At 37.8% G+C, this 23888-nt stretch overlaps 1 protein-coding gene, 1 long non-coding RNA gene and 1 pseudogene across 2 annotated transcripts; 2 read left to right on the top strand and 1 right to left on the bottom strand.

The window, feature by feature from the left end:
• Window positions 1–2341: 2341 nt before the first annotated feature.
• LOC109243018 lies at window positions 2342–4106 on the bottom strand. Its single transcript, XM_019409907.1, has 2 exons — window positions 2827–4106; window positions 2342–2747 (listed from the first exon to the last, which is right to left on the bottom strand). The coding sequence occupies exons 1-2, from the start codon at window positions 4104–4106 to the stop codon at window positions 2342–2344; spliced, it is 1686 nt and encodes a 561-aa protein (XP_019265452.1).
• Window positions 4107–11295: 7189 nt separating this feature from the next.
• Window positions 11296–12008, top strand: LOC109243017 (annotated as a pseudogene).
• An 8208-nt stretch (window positions 12009–20216) lies between these two features.
• LOC109243020 lies at window positions 20217–20715 on the top strand. Its single transcript, XR_002070473.1, has 2 exons — window positions 20217–20299; window positions 20476–20715. It is a non-coding gene; the product is annotated as an uncharacterized LOC109243020 (long non-coding RNA).
• The last annotated feature ends 3173 nt before the right edge of the window (window positions 20716–23888 follow it).

Below are 23888 nucleotides of genomic sequence, written 5' to 3'. Positions count from 1 at the left end.
ATAGTAATGTTCCGGGTGTTTGGAGGAGAACATCGGGGTTTGACGGGTGTTTCTCAGACTTGAAGCCACTATCGCCACTTCTTCTTTCTTCTTTCTGTTTGCTACACCTCCTGACCCGCTCTGGATTGCTTGTGACGTAGCTCTTATAGCAGACTGGCTCAATATGCGGCCTGTCTTCAAACCATTTTTGACCATCTCCCCAATTTTGATAGCCTCAGCAAACGACTTTCCCATTGTAGACATCATGTTCTGGAAGTAGTCAGCCTCTTGGGCTTATAGGAAAACACTTACCATCTCGGTCTCATCCATCGGGGATTTCACCCTGGCAGCTTGTTCGTGCCACTTGACAGCATATTCTCGGAAACTCTCCGAAGACTTCTTTTTGAGATTAGATAGAGAATTTCTGTCAGGAGCTATGTCTATGTTGTACTGAAATTGCCTGACAAAATCTCGATCCAAATCATCCCATATGTGCCAGCGAGATATGTCTTGATCCATATACCACTCGGATGGGATTTCAACTAGACTTTCTCCGAAATAAGCCATTAGGAGTTCTTCTTTTCCACCTGCCCCTCTTAATTGATTGCAATACCTTTTGAGGTGGGCTATGGGGTCCCCATGTCCGTCATACTTTTCGAACTTGGGAGTCTTAAAACCAATAGGTAGGTGAACATGCAGTAACATACATAAATCAGCGTAGGATACGCTCTTCTGGCCACTTAAACCTTGTATATTCTTGAGGCTTTGTTCCATGCTTCTCATTTTCCGAGTGACTTCCTCTTGCTCGGGGTTCTTTGCAGCTTTCTCTTGTCCCGCAGTAAACTCATACCGAGGTTGTTGGGGTAAGAATTGGTGGTGAAATGGGCCGTGTATGATGGTATAAGGTGTACTTGGAAAGTAAAAGATGATGGATTCAAAGCTTGGCCCTTGGGAAAAGTGGTTGTGTGCCGTAGCGGAGGTTGGTGTGCGGTGAATATGTTTAGATGGCCCATTTCCTGAAATCAATGCCTAGGGGCGAACCTCAGAGGCGTTCCGATAAAGTGGGCTGAGATAGTAGGATATCCGAGTGGGTGTGTTTGGGTAAATTTATTGGTATGTTGGAAGAGTTTCCACTTGCTCTGGGAAGTAGCCTCGGGATAACCAGGTATTGACTAGGCGACTCTCTACCCGTGGACCAAGCGTCCCACATTCCAACAATGCGGAGGCGTAAGTACCCTATTCTCGTTCAGCGGCTGCTGACTCCTGAAATGTTTGGGATAGCCGATATCGGCCTATCCACTTGAGATGGGAATTGTTGGGTAGATGACTTTTCTGACGACAATTTCGACAACTTCCCGTGGATCTTTTGTAATGTAGGGGTGTGGAACCGAGGTTACGCAAAAACCAACCCACCTTAAAAACAAACCTACTCGACAGCAGACATAAAAAAACCGATTGAGTTTTGAGAGCAATTACACACACAGGGAATTGCACATTGGGGGATGTGAATGCACCTATACAGTTTAATGTGTTTCTACATATTTTGCGACGGTGTGCGTTGTCTCCTCCGGCGTTTTGTTTATCTCCCCGATTTTCCTTTTCTTTTGGCGCTTTTCACTTTTTTTGCTTTCTTTTGCACCTTTATCATTGTTTTCTCTTTATATTCTTGTTTTTCCTCTTTTTCTTGTTCTTCTCTCTCCTCTCTCCATCTCTCTCTCTCTTCTCTCCTTTTTATTTATTTTTTATTTTTATATTTTGGGAATTGGGTTTAAAAATCATGAATCGTATCCGATGTGGGATGTGCTAGCGGGGGTACAACGACGATGCCGCTGGCGTGGATCAGATCAATCACGTATGTTTCAAGGAATAAATGGTGCAAATATAAGGAAATATAACATATTTGTGGTTTTTCGTAAAATTTCATTAAAATAAAAACTAGTCTAATTTTCTCTGGTTAGAAAAGACTCAATCATACTTTCTCTAGGATTGAAAAACTAAAAACATCTTAAACAGACTCTAGAACTGGAAACTGAAATACAGACTCGAAACGAAAATTAAGAATACACTAAGTGCTTAAAACTGCTCCAGGGGCCCGTGGGACATCAGTCGGTCTCGCCATGGGCCTATATGCAAGATCTCCTAGGAGACGATCCAGGTCATTCATTATTTGGCAAACAAAGGTCATCACTGCAGCGAAGAAGGTGGTTTCAGTCATGTCCTCACATTCACGGCATTTCATGACGATGTAGTCGGCAATTGCTCTAACCCTTTCCCTAATGATGCCTTTCTCTTGGAGCAAACATTTGATTTGTTGAGAACTAGCTTCTAGCACTTGGGTGTCATGATAGCTTTGACCCTGCAACTATTGCATATCTTCTTCTAGCTGAGACATTAGTGCATAACAATGTTCCCTCTCGGCTTTAAAGTTCATTGTTTGTTTGGCCATCTTATTCTCGGAGGTAGTTAGCTTTTTCTTCAGGTTTGTGACTTCTCCATCATATTTCCTTTTCAATTGCCGGACAAACTCTGCCCGTCCTTCTACGTTCTTCTCCAACTGTGCCCGGGCTCTTGCCAAACTACCCTCGCATTTTTCCAAATCATCCTCGTACTCAGATATCTTCCTCCTAAGACCGTTTATGAGTCTTTCATCCGTTCGGCTCCTTTCCTGAATCTCAGCAGCTACCTTCATTTTTTGGATCTGGGCTCGAAGGGCTTTGTTTTCTTGGGCCAACTTCTTCTTCTCCCCTTCATCAGCAGCAGCCTGTACACTACTAGTCAAATTTAAGATCTTTGATTTGCCCCTCCAATTTGCTTATCGTGGCCCTGTAGCTTGTCTCTTTTGCCAACCAATCCCTTTGCTCTTGTGCCCCATCATCGAATTGTTGGACATGGGGCCTTTTGGAAGGCCGTTCGGGCTCTTGATGTACTTGAAACCTTTTACCATACCAGGTCGTGTAACTAGGCTCTAACTCGCCTTTGGACAAATCCCGTACCCGAGTCTTTGGCTCCAGGAACCTACACTGATGCCAAATCTGTCGAACCTTTTCTTCCGGGAATGCAGCTTTTGGGCCTAGTTCAATGACTTGTCGACTCAAATCTTCATCATGAGGGATAGTTTGGTATCTGCCTAGCTGGCGCAGAACCGTGTGTGGAGCATATGGCTGAATGCTCTGGAGACCCATTAATAGAAGAAAGCACGCTTCGGCCGACATATAAATGACTTTAGTGACCGGGAGCCAACCGAATGTCCACTCAATTTTATTTGCAGTCAAGGAACTCAAATGTGCGAACCATGCCTCCGTACCTTCCGAAAACTCATGACCCTCTATCCGGTTTTCATGTTCTTCAATGCAGTTAAGACCGGTCATACCATAGTTCATGTACCCCGGATGATGGCAAAGGTGTTCTTCCATCCAAAGTTGTAAAAGCATGTTGCAACCCTCAAAAAAATTTCCCCCTGCTCGGCAAACAGTTAGAGCTCGATAAATCTCTGCTAGGATCATCGGTACAATGGTGCCATTAGCCTTTTTAATCATGAAGTCGGCCGTTCCCACGAGCCCCAACTCTATATGTCCATCCTTTCTTGGGCAGATTAAGATGCCCATGAATGCCACTATAAAAGCCAGTCCCCAACGTGCTTCCCATTTACCTTTGTTCCCTGAATGAGTTAGACCAGTATCTGGAGCCTCAAAACCGTGGGGATCCCCATAACGACGGTACAAGAAGTAGAATGTGCAAAATCCATCAGCCAAATTTCCAACTTTGAGTTCCCAACTGATACTTAGAAGGTCCAGAAACTTGTGAGGAGTCACCACTCTTGGTGCCACTGGGTACCAGTTTCTGAGATTCCCACTAAAACCAGCATAGCCCGCTATTTCCTCAAGCGTAGGGGTTAGCACAAAATCAAAGATATGGAACACATTATGCGTCGGGTCCCAAAAAGGTACTAAAGCCTCAATTATATCCAACCTCGGTTTAATCTTCAAAAGACCAATGAGACCGCCCAAAGCTTTTATCGCAGTACCTCTGCTAACTTCCCCTAAGTCATTCCACCACATATGGAGTTCTAACGGGATTTTCTCGAGGATTGTGAAGGGTTCATTTTCAATAGTGCTCATCCTGCACATTTATTTAAAGTGATCGGTTAAAAGACCATGATTTATTTTGACTCAAGAGAAGATTATCAATTTTTCAAAATTGCAATTCAAAACAAAAACACCTTTGCAAATACGACCCTTCAGCACCTCAGGAAACAAGATTTTAGGGCCGTGTTTGCTAATCGGCAAAGAATTTGAAAAATGACCATAGGTGGCTATTCTTGCAAAGTAGTTCTTCCGGCGCCGCTTTTGGGGACATTTTGGGCTATTTAGACAAGAACGGCATCACCTAATTTTATTTATGACAAAATAACAACATTTCATATTTTTGGGTTATTTTTTTGCAAAAATGGAGTTGGACCCGGTGAAGGTTGCCTACGTATCCCACATCTGGTGAGAATCAAACTTGCGTAGTTTGGGAAGTTTTGACGTAACAGAAAACAACACCAAATATTTTTTGAAACAATTTTCCTTTTCTCTTTATTTTTTTTTCAAAATTTCGGCAAAGTTTCGGTACTTTTTGGACACCAGATTTTCTAAAGACGGGTAATTATCTCTCTCATGCCTCAATTTGATTTTTCCAATTTTTCTCCCTTATTCTAGAAGCCAGTCAACATGCAATCTGAAGCAAATAAATGTACAAGTAGCAAGTAAAATGCATCAGGATGGTCTTTTTGATTTCGGGTACACCTGTCCTAGACGGACCCAACCCCTGTGTTGAGTCCCCAAAGTCAAATGCACGTGATGCAAACAAGCGTTCCTACTAGGGATCCGGCATGAGGCTATGTTATACTAGGTTTAAAAACCTGGGTGTATTGTTCTAGACCTGGCTTACCCGAGCGGACAGCTCGAGCCGGGGGGGGGGGGCCAGCGTACCGGGAATACAGAAGCTTCACCGGCTTTGCAACTTGTCCGAAAAGAAGTTACACGAAGTGCACAATTTCCAAATGATTTAGAAGACTCAGAGAGGAGAGGGTTTCAAAACAATTTTTATACAGTTCAAACAATATCAAAGCGGTAAAAAGCAGCATTTAGCACATTAGGCTCAAACATGTAAAAATCAGATAATAAATAAAGCCAAGCATAACAATTATTCTAAGCTCGAATTCTTAAACCCTAAACCAAAAGTTCTGGGTTATGATCCCCAGCAGAGTCGCCAGAGCTATCACACCTCATTTTTACCACCCCGAGAGGGTATATGGGAGTTTTTTCAATTAAAGTGACATTATTCGAAATGGGATTATTTTATTTAATTTATCAGAGTCGCCACTTGGGATAGTTCATTTGGTATCCCAAGTCACCGGTTTATTTTGAAATCCCAAATCGAGGAAATTTCGAATTTATTTAAAAGTCTACGAAACCAGAAATTCTAAGTAAGGAATTCTGTTAACCGGGGAGAAGGTGTTAGGCATTCCCGGGTTCCGTGGTTCTAGCACGGTCGCTTAAACTATTAATATTGGCCTATTATCTGATGAATTACGCATTTTAAACCTATGTGCATTTTTTACGACTTTCTAACCGCTTTTACTGTTTTTAGAAAAATTCAACGTTATTTAAAACATATCTTAAACCACGCTACATGAAATGCACCCACGGTCCGCGACACGTTTTATTTATCATTGTTGGAAATTGAAGTCGGGTCACATGAAATGCACACCCGGATTTTAGCAATTACAAATCACAACTACGTCACGGAAACCGTACCCGTAGCCATGATAATTTGATGTAACACGCCTAAAGCAAACTATGAAGATTCATATTTAATATCTAAGTTACAATATTTTTTAGGGCCATGGATATTCTAATTATGGATGTCACACCTTGATTCATTTTCTCTTTAAAGGAATTGTATTTAACCACAACAAGCTACAAATGTTCAGCTCTTAATCTAATTTGTGAGGGCCATGGATGATTTAATTATGGATGGCACACCTAAATACATTTTAAACCATTTTTAGAAGTCATAATTGATTAAGCCTAAGGATGCTCTCATTTACAAATGGTTGAACTTAAAATATGTAACTACTAATTGTAAGAAAAGCTTGGGGGACTTACTGGGCCTCCAACTATTTAGATAGATTTTGGTTGAACATAAGGAAATCCTTGGTTATTAAAGGATAGATTGGACCAACAACAGCCCGTCGACTGGTCAATAGATAACAATCAACATCAACTGGGCTCAAAATTGAGCCTAATGCATAATCAGGGGACCAAGGGCGTGGCTGGCTTACCATGGTGTGGTCCTTTAATTGGGCTGATTTCCAGCCCAGTTCCCGGACAAGGAACCCATTTATTATTCTGAATAAAGAAAACAGGAGCTCAAGGTCGTTTGGGCCTGATGTTGAGCCCAAAGACAAAAAAAATGAGTTCAAATGGAGATAGCCCAACCGGAGGTCTACCAGGCTACCTTGCCTGGGCCTTTGCCAAGCCCAGACCAAAATTTTCAAAATCTCTTCTTAAAGCTTATGCGAAAACATCAAAATTCCTAGAAAATAACTACTTTAAGACATGCTACTAACAGGAGCTGAACCTTAAATTTTAACGTATACTAACTCATGCTGTGATGAAATCAGTATAATGAACATATACACTTAAAAACCACTAATTAGATACATTAGTTGCAATCTAGCGTCAAAATATTGCACAAAGTATAGGCTGGATTTACAAACACAGCCTGTGAGTCCACTTATACATTCAAGTGTTTAATGAAATGCTCAATACAATACATCTCTTGATTTGAACTTTTAGGTTATGAATACTATCCTAACAATAATGACATGTTTAATAATAAAAGAGAAAACAGCAGAAAAGTTACAAGATGACCATTTTTAGGTGGCAATTCGAAATGAAGAACATGCATTTTCATTTAACAAGCAGCGAGCTACAACTTCATTTTTTCTGCACTTTCAAAGTTCAAGACATACCTGAAACAACAAAGAAAAACTAGACCAAGTAAGGTCAAGAAAACCAAAGCTATTTGAAGCTTAATACAGCAGCAGAACCAGCAGTAAGAAAACCCTAGATATTTAAACCAAATTAAAACAGCTTTGAAATCAGAAATCCCAGCTAAAGGAACCAGAAAAATCCTCCACTTCAAACCATGTTTCTCAGCTTGTGAAAACCAGAAATAAGAAGTTTTGAATATTTTCTAGAATTTCTGAAATCTGATGTTTGTTTCAGAAAACTTTTGTGCAGAGAATGATGCTGAATGTCTCTGAGTGAGTGAGGAAATATTTTCCTTTTATAGAGTGCACAAAAAAGGCATCAAAAAGGGAATATTCTGACCTAAGTTCGAAACTTCAGAATAGTACAACATCTTTTTTAGCTGTCTGTTTTCTTATCCAATATCAACATTTCTATGCTAAGGATGGGGACAACTGTGCAAAATCTAGAACATTCTGATATTAGCCTATGTAAAAGTATAGTTTTACCCTTTATATTTCTGACTATTTCAGCTTTGTCCTATGTTCTGGTTTCAAATTAATTACAACTATTTTTAGGACCTTCAGCTAAGTGATTAGGTTGCCTAGTGGTATTGCATTTCATTTTCTGAAATTAAACTGAAGTTTAAATTGCTGCTCAGAGGTTCAAACCTAAATTTAAAATCAGTTAATCCTAAGCAATCAAAACATGTACACTCAGATTCAAACAACCAATGAGATTCAGCATGCTTTGTGCAAAGAACCATCAGAAATCAATATTAACCTATTTTAACTAAGACTAGGCTGAATCAGGCTAAAGCTAAATCAACCCGAAATTAGCTGAAATAGGCAATTAATTAACCATTAACCCTATCCTAATTAAACTAATAGATACTGAGAACAAACTTGCAAGAAGAATAAACATGAAAGAAAAAAGAAACAAAACAAAAAGGGTTTTTAGAAACAAAACATGCTAAAACTGGGCAAATTAAATTCCTAATGATGAAATCTAATCATGCAATTAATGAAGCTAAATAGTTGGAAGAAAAGAAAAGATAAACTAAATCACACGGCTAATCAAAGGCAATTAACAAAAAGGGGAAAAGGCCAAAACCAAAAGAAAACTAAAGAAAAAGTTACAAGAGATTACCTATTGCTTATTTCTTTCAACAATAAAACTAGACCGTCTTCGAATTCTGACCCAAATTTTCGGGGTACAAATGAACTTTAGACAACCATCAATCAACTGCTCTTAACAAGAGCAATGGATTCATGGAAGTCTTGGGTTCAAAAGCCCAAAAAACTGCCGAAAATTTGGAAGTAAAAGAAGGTTAGGGTTCCTGGGACTTCAGATTCAAAATTCAAGGAAATTAAGGCTAATTCGAAGGGGATTAATGGTAGTTTAGGGTTCAGAGGGGTGTGAAGATTGTAGGGTGTGAATTTGGTGGCCTTTGGGTGATTTAGGGTTTTGGGGATTCCGGTCTTAGATTTGAAATTCGAAGGGTTTGATAAAGATTTGAGGAAAATGGTTAGGAGATTGGAAAGAGGAAGGGACGGGGGTTATGGGGTGTTGATTTGGTGGTGGTTGGAGGTGATCCGCCGCCGTGAGGCGATTTCCGGTCGGCGGACCACGGCGGAGCCGGTGAGGGAGTGAAGGCGGCTAGGTTTTGGTCTCTGTAGGTGAGAGAGACAAAATGAGAAGGGAAATGGGGGGGGGGGTGGACTCGTTCGGACAATAATATAGTAAAGGATTAATTAGTTCCCAGCCGTTAGAACCAAAGTGATCAACGACTGAGATCAAAACTAAGAGATACGGTGTCGTTTGGCTTCAGATGGGGTCTGGACCGGGTGGCTATTTTGGGCCTGGGTTTGGGAACGGGTTTGAGGTTAATTTTGGGTTTGGAAACAACCCAAATTCAATTAAAAACCCCTTCTTTTAGTTAACCAACTATTTCCTTTTCTTTTGTTCTTTTTCTTGTTTTTTTTTCTTTCTTTTTCTTTTCTTTAATTAAAAAACCTATATTAAATTCCTAAATTAGTCTAAAATTGTAAAATTAAGCCAAATATCTAATTACAAAAATTATGAAATTACTATGACCCTAAATTAGAAGAGGAAAATCAATAATCTAAAAATTAAAAGGTAAAAAATATAAAGTGGGCCTTTTTTGTGATTTTCATTTTTAATAAAATAAATAATTAACTAATTAATCCTAAAACTATAAAAATAAAATCTAAATACAATGAATGGTATTTTTGATATTTTAGTGATTTTTCAAACAAAACTAAACGTACACAACAATGCAAACAATTAACAAAAATCCTATAAAATGGCAAATAATGGGAAAAAGCTATTTTCTTTGATTTTATAGGAGTAACTCATATAGGGTTAAAATCACATGCTCACACCTGCTTATCAAAAAAATAGAAATGAGAACACAAGGTATAACATTAGGCCTCTTTGCAACTTCCATTCTTTGGTGTTCCAATCGCGGTAAAGTTGTTTTCTTATAATTCTTGTAAAGAGCACCATTGCTTGGTATTAGGGGTATATATGGACCGAGTTGGTTCGATTTTTATCAAAATCGAACCAAACCAACTATATCGGTTTGGATTGGTTCAGTTTTGTCGGGTTTTTCGGATTTTTTTTTATATAAATATTATTTCAATCTTATCTTGTTAAATTTTTGATAAGTAAATATATGTTTAGTAAATATTGAAAAAAAGACAAATATATATTCTATTAAAATATTCTTGTGGAAGAATTTTCTTATAACACATGATAGTTATTTTTTAGTCGTGTAACAAAAATTTTACGTTGATGTACACTTTCAAGGTTAACCGAATTTAATAATTAAACATAAAGATAAATATGAACCTATATAATGATATGTTTTATATAATTTTAAATTATCGAAATACCATTTCAAATTTGAAAAGATATAAGAATTTAATAGATCTTGACGTATGAATATGGAAGAACAAAGAGATTGACTTATTTCACTAACACTTGATAAGAAAGTGATCATACAATTCATTATTTAAAGTTAATAAATATGGAGCACTTCATATTTAACTAAATATTATGTCCCATAAGAGAATTGCAAATATTTCTAGACTTTTTTTAAAGAAAATTCTATAAAAAGTCTTAAAAGAATATATAAAAATTATATATTTGTATGTCAGTTTGGTTCGGATTTTTTTACTCAATATCAAACCAAACCAAACCAAACCTACTTAAATTTTTAATCGATTTAGTTTGACTTTTTGGTTTAGTGCGATTTTCCGGTTCGGTTTTTACTCCTACTTGGTATGGTGGAAGCTCTTCTTAGTCACCGGCTATGACAGTGGTGGTTTCCTTCTTAGATTAATTAAAATAAAAGTAGCACATAGGGGCATGAATAAGTAATTTCGCAAAGTGAAGGGCAATTAGAACTCTTTTCCTTTTCTTTTTCTTTTTCCCACGTGTTTCACTTACATGACAATTTAAGATGGTAAACATAGTCATAGAGAAAAACATGCCAGTTGAAGCTCCATCAAAAACTGGAGAGCATATATGATAAGTTTGGTTATGGCAATATCATTTTAAAGCAAATTTTTAACAAAGGACTCGAATTTCTTACTTCGCAAAGTTCACGCGCAAATACGAACATTTAGAACTGTCTTATTTTTAATCATTTATCGGTTTCGACAAATATACTCTAAAAGGTACATAGATTTTTTACTTTTTATCTTTAGCAAGTGAAAATAGAACTAACTCCTTTCCTAATTAAAAAAATCCTGCTACATAATCATTTAATATAAGAAAAAAATTGGCACATCCATAATGAATGAGTTTTTTTGTCACGCCACTATTTTCGAATATCCATCATAACAGAACTCATGATAATTGTTCACTAATTTGCCATTATCACATTCAATTATCTGTCAGAAAATATAGTTGAAAGAATTTACACGGAAAAAACACGATGTCTTGTATCCATTTTGTGATTAATTGAGAACACAAGTTATAAATAAAGGACTCTTGGCTGATTCAGTCGTATCTATTAACATAGCCTTTATTTGTATCTTTTATATGTATCTTTTTGTTAGCCTTTTCTTTAGGAGTTTGTTAGGTCTTATGTATCTTTATCTCCAGAAGATTTGTTGTTGTAATTTTGCTCTATATAAAGAGCTCTTACTTCATTAATAAAACTAACTCCCTTCATTCAGTCTACAACCTTCCTCTTTATGGTATTAGATCTTAAAAGTACTCTTGCGAGTCAGATCTTAGTATTTTTCCCCATCCCTACCCGACCCAAATGGCTGCTACCGTTGTTAATACCGACGCTGCGAACAACACTGTTGTTCAGATTAACCCTATCACACAACTTCCTATTAAGCTTGCAGGTAGTCATAATTTTACCCTCTAGAAGGCTCAGGTGTCCATGGTTATGCGTACCTAACCTGGTCTCGCCAAGATCAACTTATTCAAAATGCCATCCTAGCTTCAGTTGATTCTACCCTTGCTGCATTTGTTGCTTCAGCAACCTCTTCAAAGGCTGCTTGGGATGCGCTTCACATAGCGTATGCCAATGAATCCCAAATACGAATTTTTAGCCTACGAGATCGCTTAGCTCGCCTTGCAAAGAATGCTTTACCTGTCGTTGACTCTATGCATTAGTTTCGCTCTCTTTGTGATGAGCTTGCAACAGCTGGTGCTTCTGTATCCAACGAGGAACTCATTGTGAAGATATTTACTGGTCTTGGATCTGATTTCAAAGAATTTTTAACAACTATTCAGGCGCGAGATACTACCATCTCATATGAAGAGTTGTATGAGAAGTTACTTGATCATGAACTCTTTCTCAAGCATCATGATACTCACGTTTCTCTCTCAAATTATGTTAATGCTGCTATTGCACAACGATCTACTACTCAACCTCGCAACAATACCAACAACAGGCGTTACAACAACGCAAACAACAATCAACCCACACTACAACATTTTAGGCCTACAACCACACTAATTTAGGCAACGCTCAAAAAGTGTTGCCAAAAGTATATGTAGGAACACTTTTTAGGCGTGACCTTTGAGTAGAGTCTTTGGCCACGGGTTTTAAAGTAACACTTATAAAGCGTTCCGTTTAATTGTAAAGACAACATTTTCTAAGTGTTGCCTAAATATAAAACTTTTGGCCACGCCTTTAAATTATATTGCATCGTTTTTGGACGGTTGCTATATTATCATACTAAATACCACCCTTTACAAGCGTACCCTAAAAATTCCTTATAAAAAAATTCCCAAAAAATTTTCCACCAAAATTACACTGCATATTTCGCCAATTCTCATAAGTCCAAGATCGAATAGTACTTGAAAAACCCTATAGGAATACATAGCAAAAATAGTACTTGGAAAACCCTAAGGAATAAGTAGCAAATCAGTTTAAACGCCACCGCTGCTCCAATCCCTCAATTGCTGCTTCTATTTCTACGTTTGCTTCATCCTTGGTTGCTGCTCTTCTATTGCTTTTAGAATTGTAAGTTCTCAAGCTTTTAGAAATAGTTATATTATACCAATCTCTGTTTTCTTTAATTTTCTAATTCCAAGAAAGAAAAAACTGAACAAGCCTTACAAAAATAATTTAGATAAAACCCATCTCATGAAAAAGTCTCTAATTTTTATTTATTTTTTTAAATTCCACTAGGCAAAGTGCTTTTGATCCCATTGGGTAAGAGTAACACATAATTCCTATAACCAAATTTGAGTTAGTGATACTCAAACTTAGTCGTACAATTCGATATAACCAAGTAGTATACGTCGAATGTATTTATGTAGTGATTGTCATGTATCTGAGTTGGTTCCATGCTTTTGTAATTTTTGTTGAGATTCCATCTTCCTTAATGTACTCAATTAGCTTGGTGATAGAGCCTCTGTTGTCCAAAAATAGAGTACAAACAGTTGGCGTCGCACACAAAATTCAGTGTCCTGGTCTGTTGTTTGCTCTTGTAGCCGATTGGATTCCCTTTAAGTTGACAAACCATTGTATGAATCGAATTCTTATTATGTTGAAGTAGTTGGATGTATTTGGATTTCCTTGCTAATAGCATTCACTACTTTTATCAGTTGTCTTCAAACTATAGTACCTTGCCAAATTCTCTTCTTAAAGTTTTGGTATTCCAAAAGAATTTTCTGTTCCGGAACTTTTGGTTACCCGTCATGTACATGTAATTGCCTATTTGTTTCACTGTACCCGTGATGACCTCTGTATCTGGACATAAACACCAATGAGGGCTGCACAGTCTCGATGTCCATGTTGTAAGTTTGGACTCTCATCCTTCTTGTATTGACAGTGATGTATGGATGACTCTAGTTTTTCTCGCATTGCCGTAACCTCCTCCATGGTGTTCTTTCCCGTTCTTGTTAATGGTCTTTCTCCATTGTAATGAAAACTTTGGTGTATAACCAACCATTGATACAGGAAGTGTATACTGGCATAATAGTATATAATTTGCAATTTATAGAAGTTTTCTTATTGAGTTTTAGAGATAATGATTATTAACTCAAGTTGGTTCTCTTGTTTGAGATTTTTTTGAAGACGTTAACAAGAATATTGGAAAAAGGAATTTGACACTACTATTTGATCACTTCCTGAAATATGAATATTGCTAAATAGGAATTTGATACTAGTGTTTTCTCACTTTCTGTTTTTCTTTTGATTTCATTGTTCTTATTCTTTCATGAATTTTTGTGACCATGATTCTCAAAGAAGTCAATTTAACATGTGAGCTTTGGACTAATAAGTATGTATTAAGTTGAGTAATATCCTATCTCCCTACCAAAAGAATATCTTATTGATTTATCTTCTTGTTGTGTGGATCCTATTAATTTTACTTTTTTTCTCCAAGAACAAAAATCAACGCTCAGGAAGATCTATATTCGAAGTTGGGTTTGGCTTAACATAAGTGTCATGACTAGGTAAGATATTCTTATCATCTTACATTACATATGATTTTGAAAACATACTCATGACTTTTAGGATTTATTTGTAATGTATATATAATACTTAAATGATTATATATTTGATGATTCGATATTAATATCTGATTTTTAGGGTTTCAAATGTTTCATCCAAGGATTGGATGGATTTACCAAGGTATAGCAAAGAGTATATTGATGGGGTACAATCTTTCTTAGAATTTGCTTACCTTTATGGAGATCCCCAAGGAGAGGAAATTCAATGCCCATGTGCAAAGTGTTGCAATATTCGTTGGACTCAAAGGAATGTAATATATGATCATCTAATATGCTATGGTTTTGTTCAAGGTTATACAAGATGGATTAATCACGGGGAATGGGAAATCCCTATGAATGTTGATGGTGACATGAGTGATGAAACTAACTCGTATGATGTTATTAATGGGTTATTGAATGATCAATTTAGAGATATTGCACAAGCCGAAGGACTTTATGAAGGTTCAAATGAAGATGCCAATAAATTCTATAACTTAGTTGATGAGGCAAGCCAAGAACTATATCCTGGTTGTAAAGGATTCTCTAGATTATCATTCACAATTCGTCTATATTTGTTGAAGTGTCTACATGGATGGAGCAATGCGTCATTCACTTCTCTTTTAGAGTTATTGAAAGAGGCGATGCCCGAGTTGAACATTCCTTTATCTTACAATAATACCAAAAAATGGTGAAGGTCCCAATCTTGATTATTTAGGAATGAACATAAGGCTGATGAATATTGTCATGTTTGTGGAGCTTCCAGATATATCAAAAATCCTGAAGCAGATAGCGAGGTTGAGCGTTCTAAAAAAGCTCATCGCGTTTCAGCAAAAACTTTGAGACACTTTCCATTAATTTCTAGACTCAAAAGGCTATTCATGTGCTCCAAGACAGCGGATACATTAAGGTGGCATGACGAGGAGCGTTCTAAAGATGGGAAGTTAAGCATCCTGCTGATGCCCAAGCATGGAAAGACTTTGATAGCTTTCATCCGGATTTTGCAACAGATTCTCGCAATTTGAGACTTGGCTTGGCAAGTGATGGGTTCAATCCATTTCGAACCATGAGCATATCTCATAGCACATGGCCAGTTATCTTAATGGTGTATAATTTGCCTCCTTGGATGTGCATGAAGCCAGAATATTGTATGCTTTCTTTGCTTATACCTGGGCCGCGGTCACCTGGAAATGACATTGACATTTATTTACAACCATTAATAGAAGAGTTAAATGTGTTGTGGGAGTCTGGGGTGGAAACATATGATGCTTCAAGAAATCAAACCTTTCAAATGCGAGCAGCTCTTTTGTGGACAATCAGTGACTTCCCTGCATATGCTATGTTATCTGGTTGGAGTACAAAAGGGAAATTGGCTTGCCCTTGTTGTAATTATGGCACTAATTCTCGCTATCTTAAACATAGTCGAAAAATGTGTTGTATGGATCATCGTGTTTTTATACCAATGGATCATCCATGGAGATCCAACAAAAGGTCTTTCAATGGAAAAACAGAATTTAGGCTTCCTCCGCCTTTGTTGAAGGGAACCGATGTGCTTAATGACTTACAAAATATTAATAATGTCTTTGGGAAAAAGAGGAAGAGAACAAATGATGGCCCATGGAAGAAAAAGTCAATTTTTTTGATTACTTTATTGGCAGCACAATTCATTACGTCACAATCTTGACGTAATGCACATAGAGAAAAATATAGTTGATAACGTAATTGGAACTCTTTTGGATATTCCTGGCAAGACAAAAGATCATCCAAATGCTCGTTATGATCTAAAAGAGATGGGCATTAGAAAGAACCTTCAACCAAAAGATACAAAGGATGTCAAGAGAACAAAGTATGCAAAAGCGTGCTTCTCAATGGCTAATGGAGAGAAATTAGTTTTTTGTGGTGTTCTAAAGACAACAAAGCTACCTGATGGTAGTGCTTCTGTCACAACCCAAACCCCGCTCCGGTCGTGATGGCGCCTCTCGTGAAGACAAAGCCCGCCAGACCATTTCAGAACACCACTTTTAAGCAGTTAAACAGTTCAATAACAGTTCAAATATGATTGATGATATTAATTAGCTGAACTACAACCCAACACGGCCCTAATCGGGGTGTCACAAGTCACGAGCATCTATTAGAGTGTGAATACAGTTCTACAAGGCCTAAAAATAAATACTCGAAATAGGAATTATGAACAAAAGGGAGAGAAGCGGCGCTGCGAACGCTGGCGGTCACCTCGCTAAACTCCTATAGCTCTACCTTCAATCAGCCAAAACCCGCTACAGGGTGAATAAATACCTGCATCTGCACATGAGGTGCAGGGAGTAAAGTGAGTACTCTAACTCAGTGAGTAATAAAGGTAGATAACTACTGAGCAGTAAGAAATCACGTAAGCAACCAGCATGCTGTATAGAAGCAGAGTACAATCCTTTGAGAAAGTAGTGAACTGTGAAAATCTTTAGAAAAACCTCTTGGCTCAGTTTAAACCTCTTTTGAAAATAGTCTTTTCAACAGTTGCGAAATAATTTCAAAGCAATTAGTGCCGATATGCACAGAAATCCACCCCTTGGGCACAAATACCACAGTATAACAAGTAAAAGCCAAGTAAGTATGCAAAATGAGCACATATATACTCGCTCCTCGGGCAATATCTCAAAAACAGTACCAGCCCCTCGGGCTCACTCTCAGAACAATATCATATAGTAACCGCTGCAGCGTGCAGCCCGATCCACATCTCGCTGCAGCGTGCAGCCCGATCCATTTATCGTCGACGACGCTCACTGGGGGTGTGCAGACTCCGGGAGGGGCCCCTTATGGCCCAAGCGCAATATCAAGCCACCTCGTGGCATATAAAATAAGGCTTGAAAGCCTTCTCACATCGCTCAAAAGGCCTGAAAGCCTCCTCACATCACTCACAAGGTCTGAAAGCCTCGTCACATCACTCACAAGGCCTGAAAGCCTCCTCACATCACTCACAAGGCCTGAAAGCCTCCTCACGTCACTCAAGCCACCTCGTGGCATATAAAGTATCTCAGGCCCTCGGCCTCATATCACTCAGCATATCCTCACATATGGCCCTCGGCCTCACTCAGTCCGAAAATCATCACAAGCCCCTCGGGCATTTGTAAAGCAGTAGTTCTCAGCCCAAAATATCATTTAGAAATATCATTTAAGTTTCAAATCTGAGTAAAAATTGGCTGAGTTTGTAAAATAGGAGATATCAACAGGACCGAGTTCAAATAACACGTCAAAACAGTGAGGAAACAGTGATAAAATTCCGAAGGGTTCAAATAATTGGCACGAAGCCCAAATATGGCAATCAACCCAAATCATGATAATAACAAATAAGTTTCAGTCAAAATACGCTGTAAAATCATCAATCGGGACGGACCAAGTAACAATCCCCAACGGTGCTCTACCCAATGCTCGCTATCCGGCGTGCAAGTCGCCTCAATATAGCACTACGATGTGCAATCCGGTGTCTCAAACCCTCAGGATATCATTTACAATCATTACTCACCTCAAGCCGGCCAAAATCCTAGCTTGCTATGCCCTTGCCTCTCCAATCGGCCTCCTCGCACGTCGAATCTGATCAAAACCACAACGAATACATCACTATAGGCCAAGGGAACATAACCCAATCGAAAAGAATAAAAAACATCGAAAATCATGAAATTTTGCAAAATCCGAGCCCCGGGCTCACTTCTCGAATTCCAGAAAATTTTACATCAACGGATTCCTTATCTCGCCACGAGTCTATACATATAAAGAATACCAAAATCGGAGTCCAAATGACCCCACAAATCCCAATGTTTGTTCTCTTATGTTTCAAGCCCTAAAGCACCATTTTGCCCATTAATTACTTGAGTTTTCAGCTCTAATCCATGTATTTACACCATAAAATCGTGTTTTAAGTCCAAGAATCCATACCTTATCGAAACCCCTTGAAATCTCTCTTCAAAATCGCCCACAATCCTCCAAGTCCGAGGTTAGAGATGAGAAACCCTTAAAATTTCGCGAAGAAGACCAATTAAATATTCTGCCCAGTCATTACCGCTTCTGCGGTCATCCTTTCGCTTCTGCGACTACCGCTTCTGCAGTTCCTCCCTCCATTTCTGCGGAAAATAACTTAACACCCCAGGCCGCATCTGCAACTCCGCAGATGCGGTCCCCACTCTGCATCTGCGGTCCAGCCTAGCCTTGCCCTTTTCCGCTTCCGCGACTCCCACGCCGCATATGCGATACCGCTTCTGCGGTTCCAATTCCGCAGAAGCGGAAATACCAGAAGCAGCAGGCCTGCAATTTGCACAAGTCCAAAACTCATCCCGATAGCCATCCGAAATCACCCCGAGGCTCCCGGGACCTCAACCAAAAATACCAATACATCCTAAAACGTTATTCAAACTTGTTCCAATTATCAAAACACCTCAAACAACACCAAAACCATCAAATTACGTCGATCAAGCCTAAGTTCTTCTAAAACTTCCGAAACACGCATTCGATCAAAAACCCAACCAAACGACGTCCGAATGACCTGAAACTTTACACACACATCCCAAATCACTTAAGGAAGCTATAGCAACTTTCGGAATTCCATTTCAACCCTCGGATCAAAATCTCACCTATCAACCGGAATTCGCCAAAATACTAACTTCGCCAATTCAAGCCTAATTCTACACCGGACCTCCAAAATTACTTCCGATCACACTCCTAAGTCACAAATTATCTAACGAAGCTAACTAAATCATAAAAACTCCGATCCGAGCTCATATACAAATAAGTCAACTCTCCGTCAAACCTTTCAAATTCAAAGCTTTCAACTAAAACTGTTCTTTCAAATTCATTCCAAATCTTCCTGAAAACTAAACCAACGATCTACATTAGTCATAATACATAACACGGGGTAAGTCATGCCTGAGAATTGGAGATCAAAGTGCAAAAGTTCAAAACGACCAGTCGGGTCGTTACAACTTCCAATATATCTAGGTGTGTGCAACTAGACGAAAGAAAATTATCTGGTTATAAGACGCATGATGCCCATTTCATGTTACATTACTTGTTGCCAATACCAATTTAGCGGCAATAATAATGGCTGCAAAATAAGTTTATTTTCCTCTTGTCAAAAGAAAAAGACACGTGATTCTTTGTTAACAAAGGATCAGTTGGTGACAAATTTTACCACACGAAACTATTAGCTCTTTTCAGTGAAACACGATCTAGTTAAGGTATTTGGTTATGGAAAGAATTCAATTTTGGTTAGTGAGCTTCTGTTTGATATCTACCATAAATATAATTTCTCTTCATTAGATGTTTTCCACTGAAACATGTTAGTGTTTTAGTGGAAGGCCCTTGTTATCTGTCTATTTTCTAGCTAGTTTAATTGCTATTGTTATTAAATTAAGTGATTGTTGCGATTATACAAGGAGATAATTTTTTTGTCTTTGAACCTATACTTTAAATGTATTTTACTTTTTTCCTGTATTGACTTGTTAGAACGTCATTACAGAAGTATCAACTCACTACTACTAAAAGCAGTTCATGAATATGACTTACAGATGTTATAAATACACAATTTTAACTTTAACATACATATCATGCAATTGTGTTGTTTTAATTGGGATTTACAAAGGCTCTTAACAATGTCTTTTATCTTCATGAAAAGAATTTTTGATACTTAGCTATTGGTTTTCTTACTATTTGTTCACCTCTAATATGGGTAGTGAACAGTGAGCACCCTCACTTTTCTAACTTAGGGGATTAATTCTTTTACTTATGTTTTGAGCATAAATTATATCATACTTTCTATTCTTTTGCATTTACTTCTTTGTCTGCCTTTTAATTCTCATAAATATATCATATCACCTCTCTCATTTTCCATAAATTTTGAGTCTTTTTGCTGAGTTTCATCAGTTAACAAAAAAATGATATCACTTTCAGACCTTTGCTATGTTCTCACTGTTGTAGATCCACTGTATATAGCAATGATCTTAGCTTATAGTTCAATAAAATGGTGAAAAATCTTCACCCTAGATCAATGTTCAGGGATCAACAAATTTGTTGCTCTTTTTGCTATTCCATTGCTATCTTTTCACTTCATTGCTTCCAATAATCCTTATGCAATGAACTACAGGTTCATAGCTGCTGACACTCTTGAAAAAATCATTGTTCTTTTTGTTCTAGCCATTTGGTCAAGAATGAGTTCAAGAGGTTCCCTTGAATGATCCTCTGTTAAAGGGTATGTATGGTGAAGCCTCAGGAAGTTTATGGTCCAAATCGTTAGGTTTGGCAAAGCTTTCTGAGATATTGGGATGTAGCAGGTTATTAATTCACGTTTTTGCTTCTCCTTGGCTTGCACCTCTTTTTCTGTGTTTGACTTAGTTATGCTTTAGTAGTGAAATAAACCTCATTAGTTATTAATAAGACATGTTGTTATAACCAATGCATACTACATATAGGTTTTTTTCTAATTTTTAATTTCATTTTGATTGTGTAGGAAAATGCAGATGATGCAATTGGAAATGGTGGCCACATATGAATTTGACCTATTGACGCGAATGATGAAGATTTTTTGAACGATTGTGACGTTTATTGTTATAAATACATTCGGTTTTGAATAGTTTATTGCTGGTGAACTTCTTGAAGTAGTAGTGCTTTATTAGTATGGGTATAGTACTATGCAAATTATATTTTTTGTTGAAGTTTATTTCAAGTATATGTATTTGAATTATTTTTATTCTGTTACTTATTATTTAATTTGATGCTTGAGATCATAATGTATGTACTTGAAATAAATGTGAATACAGAGTTTAATGTAGGCAAAAATAATTTCTTAACCACACAACTATGGCAAATATAAATATTTTTAAAATTATTTCATAGTGTAGACAATTGCCACGCTTAGAAATGTGACCATAGAGACTGGCAATTTGACGCCACGCTTGATCACTGTTTCTTTAGAAGCCACGCTCTAAAAGTGTGGTCTATAAAGCAATAAAGACCACACTTCAAAATTGTAGCTCTACGTCATAAAAGTGTGGCTATGGAGGAAATATGAAGCGTAGCTTTTTTAGTGCATCGGCCACACTTTTGAAGCGTGGATCCTACGGCAACATGTAAAAAGCGTGGCCATAAGTCAAAGGTTACGGTACTTTAGGCCACCCCCCTAAAAGCGTAGCCTAAAGTCGTAAAGTGTTGCCTTTGAGCTAATGCTACACTTCTTGACATCTTAGGCCACACTTTTCAGGGGTGGCTGGAGCCCTTAAATGTTGTAGTGCCAGTCGAGGCCAACCATGGAAGACTCGTAAGAACCTTGCTCAGTCTGACAATAATCTGGTTTTCCAGCTATGTGATCGTCTTGGCCACTCTGCCCAAGTTTGTCGAAACCAGTCCCACAATCATTTTCAGGCTAGAGCCAACTTTGTTGGACTTCAATCACAACAACAACCATCATGGATCATCGACACAGGGGCCACACATCACATTGCCTCAGATTCTCAAAGCCTAGCAATTGCTCAAGACTACCGCCATGGACATGAGGAAATCACCATGGGTAATGTTACTACCATACCAATCTCACAAACTAGTAAAACTGAATTGAAAGCATCAAATTATCGCTTTACCCTATCTAAAACTCTTTGTTCTCCTGCCATAAAAAATTATCTCATATCTGTCTCTCAATTTTGCCGTGATAATATAATACTTCATATTCAAATTGGGGTATTTTTATCATTTAATGTTACTTAAACTAAAAAAAAAAGACTAGCTAATTAAATGGGCAAAAGCCCATTGAATAGTGACGGAAAACAAAGAAAGAAAAGGTAAAGAAAGGCAAACACAACAGAAGCTAAAAAATGAAAGAAAGAAAGAAAGAAAACGAGTCTGCTTTAGAAAACGCACAAAAGGGATTTCAAAAGGAGGAGAAGAAGAAGAAGAAAAAGGCTGGAACTAAACCTTGAGAAATCTTAAATACGCACTGGTTTTTACAGATAATACTTGAATTTCTCAGCTGGGTTCTTTTCTTCTGGTAATTCTTTTTATCTCAGTTTATATAATTGAAGGGTTTCACAAGGTATAAGAAATTAAATACCAATAAGAATTATTCTGGACAAATTAAGAGTCAAACATGAAACCTCGAGGGTTGGGTATTCTAAATTAGCCATGAATTAGCCTAAACAAAAAAAATTAACACGAGATCGATGTTGATGTGGTTATAGATTGATTGAAGAAAGTTGTACGGATCGCTCGAAGTGACGAGTTTGGTATTTCACACGAGTACTGTGAGTAGTAATCTTACCGCAATTTGTATTTTCACAACTTGCATAATTTACACATGATTTTTATATGAATATGTTACCGATTATTTTAAATTGCATGTGGGACAAGTTTTTTATTCGATATGATACCGAAATAGTTATTTGACATGATTACCGTTGTTTTAAATATTCTTGTTGTCACTAGATATGTTTTACCGTCACTTGAATTTACTATTATTGAAATAAAATTACATGATTTGATAAGAACCGAAATGCCCTATATTGTTTGAAAATATTTTCTACAAGTATATACGGATTACAGAGACAAGTATAAGTGGGAGTGGACAATGAAGGATCCCGTAGCTAACGGCGGGTTCGTTAGACCTGGTGCACCTTGTAATTACAGATTACCGTTACAGCCCTTGCTAGTGGGAAGGTAGAACTAGCATACCGTTACCGATTTTCCTCGAGTAGAGACTACCGTTATATTTGACTTCTTGCGAAGAAGTTCACAGTTATACCGATTACATGATCCGTTCATTGAAACCTCCTAAATGTGAATATTGATATTGTACAGTGGTTACCGAACTTATTACTGAACTGTTAATTGTATTATACTACAAGAAAAGCATGATGAGACTGAAAATTATTTATTATTTTTGAAAGGGCATTTTGATGTTATTTTTTGTTTGAGATACTAGCATGTTTTTCTGACTTGTCCCCAATAAAAATGGTTGTGATTAAGTGTTATTACTCACTGAGCTAGAGAATCATTCCCCGCTATTTATTTTTTATAGAGACAGCAGTTGACGCGGACGAGGATTTTGTTAATTAGAGCGCACAGGTTGATAGTTCTTGGTGAGCCTCGCACTTGTTCGCATGGGCGGAGATTTTATTTATTGTTATGATCTTTTTTATTTCATCTCTTAGAGTCGCTCCATAGTCATTATTTTTGTATCATGAGTATTCTTTTATTATTATATTCTTATGTTGAGTATCGTGCTCATTTATCAAAGTTAGAGATAAATTAGTATTTCTAGTGGTTAGTTGGTGGTTAAGTTATGGTGGAGACTTATTTTGGTTAATTGACAAGTCGTTAATTGTTTGGTATGATATTAGGATGTTTGGTTGTCGATTTGAGACAGGGAAATTTTTTGGGATAGTCCAAAAAGTGGGAAAACTCTGCCCGATTTTCTGTAAAATACCGATGAGGCTTACTTGGGGCACTTGCTCCTAAGCGCCGGTCACGATCCAAAATTGGGTCGTGACAAAGTTGGTATCAGAGCTTAGGCTTTAAGTCTCGAGTCATGGAGCAATGTTTAGTAGAGTCTTGTTCATCGGTATGTAGGCGCATATACTTATGATCTTGAGGCTACTGAACATCTAGGAATGTTTTCCCTTCTTTCATTCTTTGATCGTGCGTTGAGATAACTTGAGATTGACTTTGGAATATTTCTTTCGCAGATGGCTAGGACACGCACAACCTCATCTGCTGGATGTGGTGCTGGACGTGGTACTACCTGGGGTAGAGGTCAAGTTGGGGTTCATCACACTAGAAGACAGGCTGCTCCTCAACCTAAAAATGGAAACATGGGTCAACCCCAAACTGCTATGCCAGATCAAGTGCAAGGGCAGGGAGGTCAGGATGCTCCAC

This window comes from Nicotiana attenuata, unplaced genomic scaffold (genome assembly GCF_001879085.1).
Source record: "Nicotiana attenuata strain UT unplaced genomic scaffold, NIATTr2, whole genome shotgun sequence".
Taxonomy (NCBI): domain Eukaryota; kingdom Viridiplantae; phylum Streptophyta; class Magnoliopsida; order Solanales; family Solanaceae; genus Nicotiana; species Nicotiana attenuata.
This window is presented reverse-complemented; position numbering and strand designations above follow the sequence as displayed.